The 19,978-nt window shown below is 42.0% G+C and overlaps 1 protein-coding gene across 4 annotated transcripts in view; it reads right to left on the bottom strand.

The window, feature by feature from the left end:
- ATP8A1 (ATPase phospholipid transporting 8A1) overlaps positions 1–19,978 on the bottom strand; it is a 281,662-nt gene that overhangs the window by 45,550 nt on the left and 216,134 nt on the right. For all 4 annotated transcript variants that reach the window (XM_014590421.2, XM_014590424.2, XM_014590422.2 and 1 more), the window contains 5 exons: positions 13,622–13,805; positions 13,423–13,533; positions 5,194–5,268; positions 4,969–5,091; positions 1,067–1,145 (listed from right to left, as the gene is read on the bottom strand). In XM_014590421.2, coding sequence (XP_014445907.1) covers positions 1,067–1,145; positions 4,969–5,091; positions 5,194–5,268; positions 13,423–13,533; positions 13,622–13,805 — 572 coding nt within the window. The remainder of the gene's footprint in view (positions 1–1,066; positions 1,146–4,968; positions 5,092–5,193; positions 5,269–13,422; positions 13,534–13,621; positions 13,806–19,978) is intronic.

Below are 19,978 nucleotides of genomic sequence, written 5' to 3' on the forward strand. Positions count from 1 at the left end.
GGAAAGAGGGACAGAGACAGTGTGGGCAGGTGTCGGAGCTCTTTGGCTAGGGTGGTCCAGTCTGAGAGGGTCTCTGAGCAGAGGGAGGGAAGGGAGAGCCAGCACAAACACCTGGTGAAGGAGGAGGAGAAACACGGAGGTGGAGGACTGGGGTCTGCGTGTGGTCAGTCTCTGAGAGTTTCTGAGAAGGGGAACCCTGGTCTGACTCAGGTTTTACCAGGCTCACGCTGGTGGCCTAGGGGGGCAGCCGAGGAGGGCAAGCACGGCCAACAGTCTCCTCTGTTGACCATCATTTAACTCTCAGGTATGGCCTGGACTCACTAACGGGTGACATGTCATGCCTCACGGGGAGGACATGTCATGTTTTCAACAATGACAGCTTGGGAGCAGGGGACCTGAACGGCTGGCCGTCCTCCCCTGGGTCTCAAGGCAAGGTCTGGCCAGGACATGGCAGCAGCTTCCGCATCCCAGGGATCCCTCTCCTAACGTGGCTACTTAATCATTTTTATGTGCATAGGAAATTCACCATCAGCTTCTCTTTCAACACAGACAGAATAAAATCTCTCCTCCAAAATGAACTGAGAGAAAGCTTACACTCCAACATGACCATAAAAACGTATTACAAACCTCACCTACAACTTCGGCTCAAGGACGCTTGCAAAGACTAGCATGTCTGATGAGATTCGATATAAGAGCGCTTGATACCAGCCTCGTGCGGATAATAAACAGACAACATAAAATATCAGTACTTATTGTCTTCAAACTATACATCAACAGAGGGGCAAAAAAAAAAAAAAAAAAAAAGGAGCCTTAAATTTTATTCTCTGCAAGTTTGGAAAACATGAGGAGGAAAGGAGAAAGGCTTTGCATATATTAAATCACTTTGCTCCCTGAGGAATAATAAAAATCTTTTAAGTGTGGACGCCTTTGAGATGCATGCATTGTACGCGAAGGAAAATACCGTCCAGTGAAACACGGCCGTAATTTTGAACCCATATTGACAAGGAGTTATTTTTCTAGAAAAAGGAAAAAGTCATCTCTTAGCATTCATATCCTCTGTACTTACCATACTGAAGGGCTTTGAGTGGAAACCAAAACAGAATAACTGAGTGGAAGAGGCCATTTAAACAATGAACCCAGAAAACCTGAGGGAAAACAAAAATCCATGAGAACCATTTGCGATAAACTTGCTCCGTGAACTCTGACCTTTCCTTTTTATCTACGGGCTAGATTCACAAAACGTGTTTCTGTCGGGGCCACCACTGTGAATTAATAGAACTGACAGACACTTTCTGCCTCTTAGACTTTCATGGGTCATTTATTGATTTTTATGTTACTCAAAATGTTTTTTCAGCTTCCCTTGAATTTTCTTCTACTGCTTCAAAACCAAATGATCGAAAGTGAACATGTCTGCCCGAAAAAGGAACTAAACATGGAAAATACGTGCAGATCCTGACATTCCTTGAGTGGGACTATTTTCATAATTCCAAAAGAGCCTTTTACAAAGATTGTAGTTCGGGGTAAAGCCAAAACCAAAACAAAAAGATTGCACTTTGGGGAAATCCTTTGCCTTTGCCGTGTGTGAGACAAGTGTGAACTTTCTGATAGTAAAGATACACTGCTTTTTCTATGTAGTGACCTATCTGGCTGTCTAAATATACAATACACTCGTTGCATTAAAAATAGCAAATACAACATTTAAATCGTGAGGTCATCAAAAAAAAACAAAAAAAAAAAAACAAAAACAAAAAACCAGCATCGTGACTATGACTGAATTTGGTAAAGGTTTTCACAATTTTATAAACACCTGTCAACACCGGGTTTCATATCATTATAACACCATGTACTATTAAGAGTTGTGACTTTATACGTCTATTGTATTGTAGGAAGGTGCTCGTATCGGGGCCCACTGTCTTCACAACATGATGTAAAAGATTAAGTTATAGCCATGCTGTTTAGCATTCTTCCAGCTCTCCGAACAGTGGTAGTTTTGCTTCTTGCAAACAAAAACGGATGCTAAATAAAATGGGCACGTATTAATAGTTTTAAGCTGTTCAAACAACAGAAATGAAGTTGCCTGCCTCCCAAAATTTTCCACTGCGATCTCAATCCCCTTTGTTAGCTCCCCACCCCAGCCACGCCGGATTGTATGATCCAATTTATGCTTCAATACATTACACATTTGAACTTGTGTTACTCATTAACCTTTGTCTCTTCTCCTCACTATGTCATTATCGCCAGTTTTTATTTGACAGAAAGCACAGGTGGGTGCAAGAAAAATTAGTTCTACTTTTCCATTTTCCTGACCGATACTTATTGTCACATGCTAATCCTTTAACCCCTGTCACGACCTCAGAACCTCCGACCCTTCTTACCATAACAAACCTAAGCGTCCTCCATTCAGGGCCACAAAGCTTCTGCACTTGGGACCCAGGGCAACCGCCTGTGTTACAACTATGCATTTTGTTGCCGTTTGTCCCTGAATTTTAAAACACTGAGCCCGGATTCAAGCAAAGAATTTTCCACGGACGTGATCAGGAAAATCCATAAACCCGGGAGGAAACTGTTGGCCACTTGTGTATATAAATATTCAACTAGAAAATTCAAATAGATATAGAAATTGCATAGACCTGTTCAAGATGATCTGATGACGTTTCTAAATGCCTGGGCTGTCCAGGGAATGAAGTACTTTGTCTACGACAAAGGGTATGAGAGGGACCGAAACTTCAGGACACTGCTGTCTGCCGCACCCCACGCCTGCCACGGAACCATGTTCAAGTTGCCGTGGACGAAGGGATGAGAGGATGTGGCTTTGCAGGAGTGATTTTGGCTAATCCTGTAAGGATCAATTTCTGTTTTTATGCAAGCGTGACATGGCCAACTTGTGGCAGGGAGGTTAACTCCAGAGCGATGGCATATGGGGACCCGTGTCAAAGGTGGACGTGACTATCCAGGTGGGTGAGAATTCCTGTTAGCATACCAGTACCCTTGGGACGTTCCCTGTTCAGATCACTTTTTCAGGGAAATAAGAGCTCACAGTCCATAGCATCTGCTCTGATTGGGGCTTTCTGTGAGTTGAAAACACCCACGATAGGTCATGAAAAACATTACAGGAATGTGCTGGCCTTTGTCACAGACTGGGCACCATGAAGAAATAAAAAATTCAACACTAAAACACCAAAGCACAGATGTGACATATTATCAACTGTACTAGTTTTAAAAGAGGCCACTAAAAACACTTTTAGAACCAATGGTAGAACTTTAAAACAAAACAAAACAAAACAAAACAAAAAACAATAAAACCCCTGCTTTTCTACTTAAAAAAAAAAATCCACTTATTTAAAACAATGCCATCAAGTAGCGTGTGTGTACTGCAGAAGGAGAACCTCTGGATAGAAACTTAGCACAATCACTTACTGTGTGAGGCTGAGACTGAAACACCTGTTTCCCTTTCTTCTCTCGGTGTATAGGATATAGGATGTTGGAGAGCTTTAAGAACTGCTCATTTTGGGAACCAGCAGTTAGCGTAATGGCTATGTTGCTGGACTCCCACGTAGTTAATCGTGGTTCGCGTCCCGGACCTGGTGGCTTAAAACTCATGCCGGGCGCGTGTGCATGCATGCCCAAGATCCCAAGAGGAGAATGGAGGAGAAGGGATTGCGGCATGGCCTTCCCCCCTGGGGGGTGATTTCTCACTTTCTGTCTCTATGTCTCTCTGTCTGTCTGGCGAGCTCACGTGCCCTATAGCGAAAACCTCTCCAAAAAAAAAAAAAAAAAGGACCGCTCATTTTAAAAGTATCCTATAAGTTTGCATCTAATTATCAGTAACGTGCTGCTAAAAATGCACCACATTAAAAGGCAACAGCTATGTGAAGCTACTACTAAGAAAATAGACAAATGTTAGTGTTTCAATATGGGATCTACCTTGATTATAGAAACTTCTTCCCCCTCTTCATACTAGACATCTGAGACATAATTTGTTGAGACAAATTACTCAACAAATACGGGTGGAAACACTTAGAATGCATGCTTGTAGGAGAGTAAACATGCAGAAGATGAGGTATGTTTTATTGCTGGGATGCATACACACCACATTATCACAAGAGATGACCATGGCCCATGGCTTGTTATGTGGACTGAAAAATGTGATTTTTGAATCAACAGGTTGGCTATTTTATCTTGTATTTGTCATTTTACGGCTGGGACATGTTGAGTATTGTGATGAAATAAATTACTGCCTAGACATTTTCGTTTTTGTGCTCGGCATGACCAAGTGAAAACTGCAATGAGAACCAAGTTAAATTTTATGAAACAGAAAATGAGTAAAGAATGCTAAAACACCTCCCACCTTTTTACACATGCGAAGCCAGCTCCTCTTGTTCTAGATGCACCCCCCACCCCCAGCCCCCGTGAGGAGCCAGCATTTCCCGACAGCATTGCAAAGACGAAAGACAGGGGACCCAAGGACAGAGACGTCAGTATTTCAGGCCAGAGTTACGGCTGCCTCACAAACCCTAGTGCACGGTGGTTATGTTTTAATTTTGCAACACAAAGAAACCAAACTGAACAACCAATAATAATCCCTCTCTGGCCTAGCAGAATTTAAGAAATGCAACTCGCTTAGCTGGCACCCTAAGGTTTTCTCAGACTAATGTCTTCCTAGCTTTAGAAAAACAGGTGCCCCCATAGATAGTGATTGAATGTTTAAAAAAATAATGAAAATAATAATAATAATAATCTGAAAAAAATAATGACAAGCTATTTGATGATGATGATGAAGTGGATAGTAATGTCTTTGTCTTGACTGATATGCATGGTAATCATGCTGGAAAAAAAATGTAATACATTCTAAGGATATATGTGATTCAATGTAATACACCAAAGATTATGATAATACTAAATACAATTAAATTAAAAAAAAACAGGTGCCCCACATGAGAGCAGTGCCAGGGCACTGTACCCTCCTACCTTGGTGTTGAAGTCCAGGGCGTTCTGAGATGTTTTGTATAATTCAGGATACTTCAACATATTCTCTTTTCTGCATGATCGCTCAAATATTCCAAGAGTTAAGGGAGGCATTGCTGTAAACATCTGAAGGGCACAAACTGGTCATTAGCCAAGTAGCCAAATGCAGGGTGAATCTTTATCTCAAAGTGCTGATCAAATGGGAATTATCCAGCATCCTACACTTACCACATTATAAAGGCCTATACACCATCGCTCAAAGAGGATCTGTCCAGAGAAACCATTCACGAACGCAAACCAGATCTAGGAAGAAAACAAATTAGAACACATGAACATAAACGCAGGCTGAGACTCAGGGGTATATTCAACCATTGGATAAAACAACATTAACTTACTATTTTCACTACTTCCTAGAGACTGGCTTTTGTAGGGGCATAATTTTTCATTTAAAAGAATGCTTTCACAAGCTTTGGTTATGTACGTAATAACTAGTTCTACTTGTTGAATCAAAAGTACCTATATGAATAAGCGATCACTGATTACAAAAATCCAATATTTTATTTCAAAAAAGCACTTTAGGGAATAAATATACATTTATGCCATTACTATTTTACTGTTTTAATTCCCCTTTAAAATATGTATGAGGATCTAGAATGGCTACAGAAGATTATTGTACATTATAAAAGTAACACTTGTTTATAGAGAAATAATTTCCAATAATACCACAGCCACTATTTTCTTCTACATTGGCTGTATTTATATAGTGCATTTGAATATACTAACAAATTTACCTTACTCGAAACCTACCGTAAACAGTCCTCCTTAACAGTCTAAAAATACGAATTTTCTTAAGCTGCTAGTGGATGTACAACCCATATGGCATGAATGTAACTGCTTTGGACATTTTGCTAGTATAAATAATACAAATAATTCTGAACTGAAATAACTACATATCTCTTTTTTCTTTGAATGAATTCTTAAATAGTAGAGTTACAAAGCAAAGTATATGAGGTTGTTTTTTTTTGTTTGTTTGTTTTTTTCCAGTTCTAAGAATTCTGTCATTGTAACGTTAACTTGGAAAATATTTTTAACTTAAACGCTATGCTTTGGTAATATCAAACAGTTACTAGAGCATAATGTTTTATATACTTTACAGTTCTCTTTAAAACAGAAACCTTAACTTTGGAACAAAACTAAGGGGCAATCCAGAGAAGGTTTTCTCCAACATGTTTAAAAGATCCGGAAAAATGAAAGTGACTATTCGGAAGTTGATACCTATAGTAGTTTTTTTTTTTTTTTTTTAAAAAAAGCAGACCTAAAAGACAATTAAAATCAAATAATTTTGGAAGAGTAAAAAGGCTGACCCAGCAATGAGATTACACAAACACAAACACAAAAACCGTTGGAGGAAAGCAGCCTTGACCTGGGACGGGACTGAATTTCTGAATCCAGTCACAGGGCCTCTGCTACACTTCACGTTTCATTTAACCTCATTATGGAAGCATGAATTGCTACAAATTCACCATTTATCAATATGTACCCAGGCTGGCCTCCTCATGAAGAGTTTCTGTAACCACACTGATCTGCTCCCTGTTTACCACGGAAGGGAATCATTGAGCATGTACAAAACCCAATGTCTGCTTCATGAGATGGAAAACAAAACAAAGCAGACATCGCACGTGAAAATAAGTCCAAATCATGTCAGGGCTGAAACACACATTAACACAGAACAACAACAGAAGCCCAGAAATCAGAGTCAAGCCTAAAATCCTTCAAGGCTTCGCTACGTGTAGTCGCAAGATACATCCATACATACATAAAATAAAAATAAAAATAAAAATAAAAGAAAAATAAAAGAATATTTGGCCCAACCAAGGAGCCAGATCACCGGCATATGCAAATGTTAAAAAAAAAAAACAAACAAACCTTAGATCTTCATGGTTTATTCTTTGGTTGTGAATATGTACAAACCTGACAAAACAGACTTGAATGTTCTCTTGCTGTGTTTTCTCATTTGTGAGATGTGGATTATGCAAAGACATGTTTGGGATACTCTGGGAAATGTAATATTTTCCCTAAGGCAACTCTGATTTATTTATTAAAGTAGCAGAGCCTAAGAAACTCTTTCAGATTTCTTAGGGTGTGATATAAATATGAAGAATGTTTAAACACAAACGTTCAATGACGACCTCTCTAATCCATGAAGACATGGTTGAATCTTTGTTGGTCTGGAGAAAGCCAAACCTCTTTGCATACCAAATTGTTCCGATCAGCAGCATCCAGTCTAGCAGGTACAGTGCTAAGTGCACTTGCAAGCGTCCACACTTATACTATGAACAGTCTACGTGGACCGATTTGTGTGTGGGGACACGTTTGTACGTGTGGACGGTCCCCGAGCTGCTCCCTACACACCACTCAGTGTTGATTCAAAGATACCATGAGCTAGAAATTGAAGACCTTCCCTCAGAATCAGTACATATTTACAGAAAGTTTCAAATGCAAAATAGTTATCAAATACACCACCATATCTGAGTCCCCTGTGTATTTTAAAATGAATACGTTTAAACATTTTAGGACAGTAAATGTGTAAGTAGAAAGGGATCCAAACTTTTCCTCTTTTCTTTTTCTATTTTATTTTTCCTACAGAAAGGCTGGTGGACATAGTTTTAGAAATTTACTTCCTAGGGAACCAGCAGTTAGCGTAATGGCTATGTCGCTGGACTCCCACGTAGTCGACCGCGGTTCGTGTCCTGGACCCGGTGGCTTAAAACTCACGCTGGGTGCGTGTGCGTGCGTGCCCAAGATCCCAAGAGGAGAATGGAGGAGAAGGGATTGCGGCGTGACCATCCCCCCTGGGGGGTGATTTCTCGCTTTCTGTCTCTATCTCTCTCTCTGTCTGTCTGGTGAGCGCACGCGCCCTACAGTGAAAATCTCTCCAAAAAAAAAAAAAAAGGAGTTTACTTCCTAGATTTTAAAAAGGGACGAGATAAGAACAGAATCTTTCCATGGGTATCCTACACCTTCACAGAAACCCTTTGGCATTGAACTTTATGTATTTAAATGAGAAAGAGAAGGGTTTTAACAGTATAATAGTCTATTAGAGGGCTGACTTCGGGTTAATCTGGGATTTATATAGTTCAATGCCATATTGGGGACCGATCCAGGAAAAATTAAATAGCATTTAGATGACCATAAACATATGAAAGGTCCTCATTTCACTATAGGGAGGCCATGGCTATAGAAAGCAAGCGCCAGTCCCTTTGGGGAGGTACCAAGGTTATTGAAATTCACAGGGACTATCTCACAGCATGACTTGCTGGAAAACTATCAACTTGGTGACTTTAATCAAAGCTCCTGGAAATCAGAAATACTATATTGCTTTGGGGTCTTACCCCAAAACCTGGATGCAATCAGTCACTTGAAAGAAAAGTCTTATTTTGCTAGGAAGGAGTTGGACGTTTTAGAGAAATAGGAAAATCTTAGAAAGAGCCAATAATTGGTCTCCAGCAGTTAGTGTAATGGCTATGTCTCTGGACTCCCATGTAGCCGACTGTGGTTCGCGTCCCGGACCCAGTGGCTTAAAACTCACGCCGGGCGCGTGTGCGTGCGTGCCCAAGATCCCGAGAGGAGAATGGAGGAGAAGGGATTGCGGCGTGACCATCCCCCCCCCAGGGGGTGATTTCTCTCTTTCTGTCTCTATGTCTCTCTCTGTCTGGCGAGCGCACGTGCAATATAGCGAAAATCTCTCCAAAAAAAAAAGAGCCAGTAATTTAAATGAACTCCTTGAACTGGGTGACACCGCTGTAAGGCCTTGAGACCCCCACCTGCCACAGCTATATTTGTTTGGCTCAAATTTACAGGGATGAAGTAGCAAGACAGTGATATTCCTAGCAATATGGCAATGGGTAAAGTAGTTTCTGCAGAGGCTCTATAAAACCCCTAGTATTCAAGACGAGTCCTTTATTAGGGAAGAAACTTCAGACCTGCCTATCCTGGCATTATTTTCTAAATTCCACCTCCCAGCAGAGGCGTGGCAGCTAAAGCTTCACAGACATTCTCCTGATGGAACATTTCAGCATATTAAACAGCAGCTTACAAATAGTCAATGAGTCCTCTGCTCACACGCCTGATCAGCAAAAAAAAAAAAAAAAAAGAAAACTGAAAGGAGAGATTTGAGACTAGCAGTTGTCCTCACTAGAGACATTCAACGATGTGTTTTCTGTCTATTCATTCACCGTACTGACATGAACCATTAACATCTGCAGAACTTGTTTTAGCTGGCAAAAAGCTGGGTATCTGGGAATTGATTTGAAAGGTCAATTCATTTCCAAGACGGTTGAATTATATTCAAGATACCTTTCCCTAAAGCGCTAGAAGAAAAATAAAAAACGAGATCTCCAGTCCAGCTTAGACCTGACTTCGTTTGCAACGTGTCAAGCATCTGATCAGTGTTAAGTATCTCACGAAGAGGCTTTAAATTCAAAGCCAAGTGAAATTTAGGGCTAATCATCCACAAATCACATAATTCTGGATTTGAAACAGAGCGTGCAAATATAGTTTTCCTTTGAGTTTAATATATTTTTTTCCCCTCATTAGTGCATAAATTCTGCCCATTGCATTGTTGATTGTCAATGAATTTTGATTTAGAAAGTGGAAAGTGGAATACTCTTACTTCCTTTTATAGAATTCAATTGTTGTAAGCAGATTTATTGCTGGCCGTGGCTTTAAAATATTGGTTTCTCCAGAAGTCTATGTAAATAAACTGTAGAAACGGAAACTCTTTTGAATGTCCATGTCTGACAATGGCCAGATGATATAATTAGAAAATGAGCTATATGGAGAGGATTGAGAATAAAAATCATTTTAGAAGGGAGTCGCAATGCAAGAAATAATAAAGTTTTAGATCTCCTCAACTATTTCGAAAGTACATTTGGTGTCACAACACAGACGCTGCCAGACCAAACCTGGCAGGAAAGGAGAGTCAGTAAGCTTGGGGACGATTTCCTTCACGTTTCCAAAGCTTTGATGATTTTACCTAATGGGTTGTCCTGTCTTGACGGATTTGCAGTGACCGATGAATGAAACTGTACTGCCTGCATCCTTCAAAGCTAAACTTTAATTTTACTAGTCTGACTCACAGGAAGAACTACTCTCAGTCAGCATTTTCATAAGGAGATAAACATTTTATTTTTTCTTTTTTTGCAGAGGTTTTTGCTATAGGGTGTGTGCGCTCGCCAGGAAGACAGAGACAGACAGAGAGACAGAAAGCAAGAAATCAGCTCCCCACCCCCACTCCAGGGAGGATTGTGGCCATGCCAAAATCCGTTCTTCTCCATTCTCCTCTCGAGATCTTGGGCACGCATGCACACGTGCCCGGTGTGAGTTTAAGCCACCGGGTCTGGGACTCGAACCACGGTTGACTACATGGGAGTCTAGTGACATAGCCATTATGCTAACTGCTGGTCCCAGGAGATAAACATTTGACAGAGTACAAAAAGCATCTAAACTACATGCATTGGAGTACCCGCTAACATGTCAAGAGGGTCAATGTGGAATCCACTCCTTTTTAAAAAAATTTTTTGCTAGAGGGGGCATATACTCACAAGAGAGAGACACGGTAGGGGGTAGGAGTGAGAAAGTACCCCTATGGGGAATGGTCATATCATAGCCCCTTCCCCTCTGTCTCTCCTTCCTTCTGGGATTCTGGATACACACGCGCATGTGCCTAGCATTTTTCTCGAACTGTCAGGTCTGGGACTTAAACCCTGTAGCAGGTTGTGTGGCATCTGACCGCCTTAAGTACCAAGCCACGGAGCTAGCCTCTACTGATTTTTTGTTTGCTTGTTTCCACTGTGACTCCTCTGGTGTAACTAGGGGGTATTGTCGCTGCACAGGACACTTTTCGGTTGTGCCTTTTCTATTTTTTCTTTTTAAAGAATGATCTAACTTTATTTATTCATTCATTCATTTAATTTGACCAGAGAGAGAGAAAGAATGAGAGAGAGAGAGAGAGAGAGAAAGTGAGAAAGCAAGCCACCAGGTTCGGGACTCAAACTGAGGTCGGCCATGTGGGAGTGTCCAGCACCTTAACCACCACGTCACCTGCTGGTCCCCTCGGTCATGCGTTTTCTGAGAGTCATGTGGAAGCGGGTAAGAGGGCAAAGTGGTGTAGACAAACATCTGTACGGGAGCCTTCAGCAGGTTTATGAGGGTGTGTGGGCTCCTGTCAGGAGTGGAAGACGAGGTCCTAACAACCTCTAAGGAGGATGCAGTCTGCTCTGCAGGGCTACAGGAGGAGATTCATGACAGCTGGAGGTTAAGTATGATGACCGTAGCTTCTCATGAAGAAATGGACATGCGTTCAAAAATAAAAAATAGCCTCTGGCTTATGCCCTGATTAGCCATGCTGCTTCCTGTTCTCTGTTGCTGTCCTGGCCACTAGGGTGCCCTGGCCACCTGTGACTCCTCAGCACCTGAAGGGTGATGGCTCTAAACTGAGGTGTGTAAGTTGCACACTCAGTTCAACTTCTGAACTCTTAGTGCAGAGGAAAAAAATGTCGAGTATCTCACTAGTGAACTTTAATGGTGACTACATGTTGAAATGATAATATTTGGAATATAGGAGAGGCCTTTCAAAAGTTCATGGGACAGGACCAGCAGATGGCATAATGGTTACATCACTGGACTCCCACATAGTCAGTTGTGGTTTGATTCCCGCACCTGGTGGCTTCACTCACTCCGGGCGTGTGTGCGTGCGTGCCCAAGATCCTAAGAGGAGAATGGAGGAGAAGGAATTGCAATATGACTATTGCCCTGGGGGGTGATTTCTTGCTTTCTCTCTCTCTGTCTCTCTGGAAAGTGCACATGCCTTATAGCAAAAAAAATCTCTGAACAAAAAGTTCATGGGACATGTGTATTAGGAGAAAACTAAATAAAGGTTTTAAAAACTTTGCACCAAAAGGAACTCACACTTTAATTCCATTTTCCCACCAACTTTTGGAAGTCTTCTCATATTGATTTAAATAAAATATGCTGAAATAATCTTGGCTTTCCCGTTTGCTAATGTGGCTCCCGGGGTCTGAATTTACACCTGTGGCTTGCGTTGCGTTTCTGCTGGTCAGCTCCTGGAGGACAGGAACCCTGCTTGACCGATTGAGAAGTTGCTGGAATAAGCCTAGCGCTTGGCACAAAGTTGGCAACACAAAAATGTTTGTAAGGCAGCCTTTTAGAAGCGCTATGTGTGTCCTGGGTGTCCATTTTTAAAATGATGCTATAGCTGATACATGAATCCACTGCTATCCAGACACAGGGACTGGAATGGTTTGATAATTTTTAGAAACATTTCTCATTATCTGAACTCTTGCTAGTCATGACCTCAGTAAGCGAAACAGATCTGTAGAGCAAGGGACGCATGTACATAACAGGGATCTAAATTTTGAAACATAATAAGGACAAGACAACTGCACACCAGAGAAGCTGACTACCCTTCCTCATCTCACGGCTCTGTCTCCCCCAGAATCAGAACTCCTGTCTTCAGTTTTCTATCACGTTCTTATTCTTCTTTTTAAATACTTTTCCATGCACATATTATTCCTCAACAATACATTGCTTTCTTTGCATGCCTTTGAGTTTTGTAAAAAATGCATTATTTTTCAAAGCCTATTTAACATGGACATGGAAAACACGATTCCATTAGGAAGTCTAAGGCAACACTTCTTACCAAAGAAACAACATTTTTTAGCTGAAATTTACAGATGAATTATCCCTAACAGCTGACAAACCTTTGGGGTGAACACATTTAGAAGTTATAACTTGGGTAATGAAGTGGGTAATAATTATTCATTGAAACCACAAGACAATGTCTTCATAAAGAAAATTTCTTTCGGGCTGGCCCTGTAGTCTATCAGTTAAGGGAGTCAGATCCCAAAAAGTGGACTGTGGTTCAAATTGTGACCTACTGGCTTGAAAAACGTGCTGGATGGGTGTGTGTGTGTGTGTGTGTGTGTGTGTGTACCCCAGATCCCAACAGGAAGGAGAAATGGAGAACACGTGTGACTACATCTCACTGAGAGGGTGCTTTTCCCCTTACTCCCTCTCTCTAGTAAATGCATGTCTTCTAGCAAATAAAAGATAATTTTTGTTTTTTTCTGGAGAGGTTTTTGCTATAGGGTGCGTGTGCTCGTCAGAGAGACAGAGAGAGACAGAGAGACAGAAAGTGAGAAATCAACTCCCAGGGGGCTGGACACGCCGCAATCCCTTCTCCTCCATTCTCCTCTCGGGATCTTGGGCACGCACGCACATATGCCCGGCGTGAGTTTAAGCCACCAGGCCCAGGACTTGAACTGCGTTTGACTCCATGGGATTACAGTCGACACAGCCATTACACCAACTGCTGGTCCCCCAAACAAATTCTTTAAATATGTATACAGGGACAAGGATCTTAATTTAACCTCTTACCTCAATAATGTAGAGGACAATGTTCTTGTAGAAGCAGTACAAGATGCACTTGGAGACCCTGTTGTAGTTCCAGGCACCATGAACCATCAATAAATTCTTCAAATACTTGAACTGAAATAAAAGTGGGGAAAAAAAATGAGTGCGTTCCTCCTCCCGGCCTCAGCTGCCAGGAGCGTCTTTGGCGGAAGCGTGGCGTTACCTGCGCTATGGAGTAATCGGAGGAATTGGCAGCCTGTAGGCCTTCATTGCCGCTGATGCCGACCCCCACATGCGCCGTCTGGATCATGCTCACGTCGTTCGCTCCGTCGCCGATGGCCAGTGTGATGACTTTGACTTGCTTCTTCACCATATCAACAACTTCTGATTTTTGAAGAGGAGAAACCCTTCAAGGAGAAGAAAGAGTCAATGATACCTGTTTTCGGAGGGGGAAAAAGAATTTTGAAATGCCATCATCTTGAAAGATGAAAAGAAACCAAAGATCCAATGAAGAGTTCTTGGAGGAACCATTATGAAAAAATCTCAGGTTTGCAAATACTTCATTCTCTATTAGTCTGGTTGCCACACTAAGGGCAATTAAAAAAAAAAAAAAAGAGGCACCAGCAAATGGCATAGAGGTTATGTTGCTGAACTCTCATGTAGTCACCTGCAGTTTGAATGTTAGACCTGGTGGCTTAAAGTCATGCCAGGCATATGTGTGCATGCGCACAAAATCCTGAGTGGAGAATGGAGGAGAAGGGATTGTGGCATGGCCATTTCCCCTGAGGGGTGATTTCTCTTTTTCTGTCTCTCTCTCTCTCTGTGTCTTTGGAGAGTACACACACCCCTTAGCAAACAACAATAACAACAAGAACAAAACTCTCTAAAAGAAAAGAAAAGAAGCTTACCAAGGAAACCTCTAGGTTTAGAAGATATACAGCCTTGTTAAGAGTACTAGGTTTCCAGGATATCTGTATCAATTTGCTAAAGAAATGATGTTTGAGGGTGAGCAGGTGGCGTGGTGGTTTAGGCTGAACTCCCACATGGCCGAACGTAGTTTGAGTCCTGGCCTGGCAGCTTGCTTTCTCACTTTCTGTCTGTCTCTCTCTCTGTGTCCCTCTCTGGTCAAATTAAAATAAACATACAAACAAATAAAATAAAGTTAAATAAAAGAATTCTTTTTAAAAAAAGAAATAATGTTTCAGTACAGAAATTCTATTTCTTTTATTTTTTCATTTGTTTCGTTTTCTACTTATTTTTTATTATTCGTACATTCAATCGCGATACATCATTTAGATTGTGAAGAGACTTTACCCAGCATGATTTACACCTCAGTCCAGCCCAGCTGAGACCACCATACACATCCTCGTCAACAGGTAATAGACCTTATGTGTGTCCTCCATTCTAACATCAGAGTTTCCCATTCTTTATTTCTGAATTAAAAAGCTCGTAAAGACTGTTGAATGGTAGTCCAAATCTTTACAAATCTTACATAGTACCTGGAAAGGAAAAGCTCTGAGCTTCTGCATGCTGTTTCTAGGTAATGTGCTATCTACTCGAAGCAACTGAAAACACGACTTATATGAGCTGTTGGGAACTGGCTGAGTTCGACCTGTCCTCAGACCCCACGGTGAAACTCTATCCAAGCAAATACCAAGACCCTGATCACAGATCCTGTGCTTTGATTTCTTACAAAGACCCCAACCAATGATCAAGTAGAATTCAAGCATTATTTATTTATTTTTAGCTTTAGGGTACGTGCACTTGCCAGAAAGACAGAGAGAGACATGAGGTAGAAAGGGAGAAATCACCCCCACGGGGGATGGCCACGCCGCAATCCCTTCTCCTCCATTCTCTTCTCGGGATCTTGGGCACGCACACACACGCGCCCGGCATGAGTTTAAGCCACCAGGTCTGGGATTCAAACCGTGGTTGACTACATGGGAGTCCAGCAACATAGCGACTGAGCCAACTGCTGATCTCTCTTCTATAACATGAATCAGAACAGAAAACACCAGCAATAACACTTAAATTATATTTGGTATTAAACGTGGAGTCACTTTTCATACGTCTTTTAAACGTCATTAAACAATGAGAGAAGGTCTAAAGACAAAATGCATTCTCATAATTACCGGAGTATATTGTCAGCATTGTACTGGGGATTACAGAGAAGCACTAACCCAAGTCCTGGCCCAGCGAATTCTGAAGACAGTCCTTAAACAAGAATGGGTAACTACTTGGTCATTGGAAAAGTCTCGACTTGACTTTTCTGATGATACAATAACGTACACAACACTGGTGGAGAAACCCACCTCAGAGCTACCTGGTTTGTCATGGTTAAGCGAGATAGATGTGTAATAAGTATCTGCTGAAACATCTAGGAAATTATTCTATTCATTTATTTATTGCTATAGGGTGCATGTGCTTGCCAGAAAGACAGAAAGCAAGAAATCACTCCCTCCCCACCCCCGGCAGGGGAGATGGCCATGCCGCAATCCCATCTCCTCCATTCTCCTCTCAGGATCTTGGGCACACATGCACACGTGCCCGGAGTGAGTTTAAGCCCCTGGGTCCGGGTCCGGGAACTGAACTGTGGTCAGCTACATGAGAGTTCAGCGACATAGCCATTACGCTAACTGCTGGTCCCTATTTGTACAATTTTCACGCATCTAGAACAGCCATAATTCTTCCCAGTGTCTATCAAAAGCCACAAAACTGTAGCTGAGAGTAACTAAAACTAAGCTTTATAAATACAATAGGGATCCAATAGAAATCGGAAATACTGCTTTTTCTCCCACTTACATATTGATGGTATTTTATTTTTTTCTTTACCACTTGTGTGTCTGCATCAGGATGTAAATGGTTCACAGTTCTCCTCTTTGCTAGTTCTGCCTTTTCTTCTTTGGGAGAAATCAGAGACTATGGGAAAAGACCTGTGTCCCTGGCGAGCCCTGTAAACTCCGTTTCCCTTCTCGGTGGCTCAACCTAACAGATGGTGGTCGGCTGCCATACAGCCGGGACGGTACTGCGAGCGGGCGCACGGGAGCGCTGTTCGGGTGTTCTGTTGGCTGCGGTTCCTACACGTGTTATTCATAATTTTTTTCACTGCTCCGTGAACATGAGATCAGAGAGCTGGAAATCTTCACCGTTTAAGATGACTATAAGTGGACTATCTTTTTTTTTCTTTTTTAGTTTTTGCTGTAGTACACTTGCATTTGACCAGAGAAAGACAGAGACAGAAAGAAAGAGAGAGAACATGGTTAAGCAACCCCCCAGAGGTGATGACCACACCATAATCCCTGCTCCTCCACTCTCCTTTTGGGATTTTGGTCATGCATGCACATGTGTCTGGCGTGTTCCTCAAGCCTCTGGGCTCAGGACTCGAACTGCACAGTCGGCCATGTGGGATCCAGCCACCGTAACCTCCATGCCATCTGCTGGCCCCAGTGGTTCATTGCATATGGACCTTGTTTGTTAACGAATTAGCTAACGAATCGCCTTTTCAACAGAATGTGGACAAATGTTATACATATATGTAAATATTCAGACATATAATAAAGAAACATTGTAGGGAGTTGTCATGGGGAGCCCGAAGTAGTATAATAATGTATCCTATGGGCGTGCATTCTGGGGTTAATAACCTACAAAGATTCTCATATATACACAAAATTATACTGATACTACATGATCATCTCAAAGACCTATACAGTGAACTTAAAAATTACTCTAAAGCTGCCTTTAGAAGGTGACTCTAGAAAAATGTTTAAGAACGTGGAGGAATACGGTACTTCTTAATTTCCCTGAAGTATGTGACAGGTGACCAAGGCCTGGTTACTTGCTGAGCCTGAGGTCTGGTCCTGCTGGTATTTAGAGGGTAGAGTCATCCCTGGGGGACCTGCTGTTCGTCCTCTGCAACAAATTTCTTTAGATTTCTCCTAAGAATAGAACTCTGCTGCCACTGAGTCATAGTCCATGGACTCCTAAACGAACTACAAATAGACAGAAATATCCAACTTATGAGCTCTTCCTTGCATCTTTTTGAACTAAAATTTGTTAGGGTCACGCATACAATTTAATGTTTTTAAAGAATTATTCAATTAATTCATTAATTTTTCCATTTTAATTTGACAAGAGAAGGACAGTGTGAGAGCGAGTGAGAAAAATGGAAAATGAGAAAGCAAGCTGCCACGTCCAGGATTTGAACCGTGGTCAACCATGTGCAAGCCCAGTGCCTTTAACTGTCACGCCACCTGCTGGCCCCATTTATAAAATTTTAAATTGAGAAGAAATTAAAATAGAGCAAAAACAAAACAAAACAAAAAAACTGTTTCGTGTACCAAAATTACACATAGAAAACTCCCCATAGATTTATTACTGGAATAAAACAGTAGCTTACTTGGCAAACCCTAAAAATGGCATTTAGCATATGGTATACAATGAAACCCTCCACCAGGAAAGAGAACTGTGTTATCCAAACGACTGATGGGTGAAAGCTCTCCTCACTTCCCAAACCAACATCTGTTGATAGACGGCGTGGTCACAGGTATCAGAGAGCCCAGGTGATGGAGGGGCTGAATCTACAGAACTAAAATACAGACAGCCTTTCCACAGGACCAACCAAGGAAGGCAACTTTGAAAAAGATTTCCTGGGGACCAGACACGTGTGCATGCGTGACCAAAACCCCGAGAGGAGAGTGGAGGAGCAGGGATTGTGGTGTGGCCATCACCTCTGGGGGGTTGCTTTACCATGTTCTCTCTCTTTCTTTCGGTCTCTGTCTTTCTCTGGTCAAATGCAAGTGTACTACAGCAAAAACTAAAAAAGAAAAAAAAAAAGGATAGTCCACTTATAGTCATCTTAAATGGTGAAGATTTCCAGCTCTCTGGTCTCATGTTCACAGAGCAGTGAGAAAAAATAATGAATAACACGTGTAGGAACCGCAACTTTGAAAAAGATTTCCTGGCGTAATGGCTATGTTGCTCGACTCCCATGTAGTTGACCGTGGTTCGCGTCCCAGACCCGGTGGCTTAAACTCACGCCAGGCACGTGTACGTGCATGCCCAAGATTCTGAGAGGAGAATGGAGGAGAAGGGATTGCGGCGTGGCCATCCCCCCTGGGGGGTGATTTTGCGCTTTCTGTCTCTCTGTCTCTGGCGAGCACACGCGTGTTAGAGCCAAAAAAAAAAAAAAAAGAGATTTCCCATCTGCGATGCACTTTAAATGCGAAATTTCTCTTTCATGGAACGTATGTGGTCATTGGTGAACTGCTACTGCCTTCGGTGTCAATAGTTCAGATATTTGAGCGAGAGACTGTTCACATTGATCACGTTTATCTGGATATGCACGTACGCATGTGCACATGGATAGCCCAAGCCACTAATTGGCGAAGAGACCTTACTAAAGGCACTACAATGAAAACTCCTCCTAGCAGACATTTTTAGTACAGCGTTCGCATTGAGAACTCGGTTATTCACCACAGTACTGTCCGTTTTCTTTTAAGAAAATAACTAGGTACACTAAACCTAGCATTGTACTCACACGCAGCCGATGTAAAAGTGCAATCTCCCATCCACTCTGTACCTAGACTCGGAGGGAACTATGCAAAGGTTATTGGATTGTCTGGGCTTTCTCTCATGGGAGAGACAGTTAAAAAAAATATTAGATGGGGGTGGGGGACCAGCAGATGGCACAATGGTTACATCACTGGACTCCCACATAGTCGACTGTGGTTCGAGTCCTGGACCCTGGAGGCTTAAAACTCACGCTGGTTGCATGTGTGTGTGCCCAAAATCCCAAGAGGAGAATGGAGGAGAAGGGACTGTGGCATGGCCAACCTTCCCCACACTCCCCAGGGAGGTGATTTCTCATTTTCTGTCTCTCTGTCTTTCTTTGTCGCTTGGTGAGCACATGTGACCGGTAGCAAAAATCTAAATTAAAAAAAGAAATTAGGTGGAGAAGAAAATATCTACTGCTTCAAAGGACATTCAGAATGGATGAGAGCCAGATGACACGGAGCCTCCACGTCATGAGAAGAAAGTTTTACTGCCCGGCAAGCTCTGAGCAATAGATGTTAAAAGCTTTTGAGACAAGGAGGAGCATGGTGGGAACCAGCAGTTAGTGTAATGGCTATGTTGCTGGATTCCCACGTAGTCGACCATGGTTCACGTCCCGGACCCGGTGGCTTAGAACTCACGCTGGGCATGTGTGCGTGCGTGCTCAAGATCCCAAGAGGAGAATGGAGGAGAAGGGATTGTGGCATGACCATCCCCCCTGGGGGGTGATTTCTCGCTTTCTGTCTCTATGTCTCTCTCTGTCTGTCTGGTGAGCGCACACACCCTATAGCGAAAAAACCTCTCCAAAAAAATAAAAAAAATAAAAATAAAATAAAAAAGGAGCACTGTAGGAAGCAGTGTTGAAAATGTTCACTTGGCTTGCTCAAAAGATGTGTTCCACACACGTCTACACCAGTCCTCAAAACGTTCGTGAAAAACGCATATTATGAAGAAGCTATGCATGCATCTCAAAATATTTTTATTTACCTTTGATCATTGTACCTTTTTACGGCTTGCAACATGGTTTTTC

Source organism: Tupaia chinensis, unplaced genomic scaffold, assembly GCF_000334495.1.
Source record: "Tupaia chinensis unplaced genomic scaffold, TupChi_1.0 Scaffold000442_1, whole genome shotgun sequence".
Classification (NCBI taxonomy): Eukaryota; Metazoa; Chordata; class Mammalia; order Scandentia; family Tupaiidae; genus Tupaia; species Tupaia belangeri.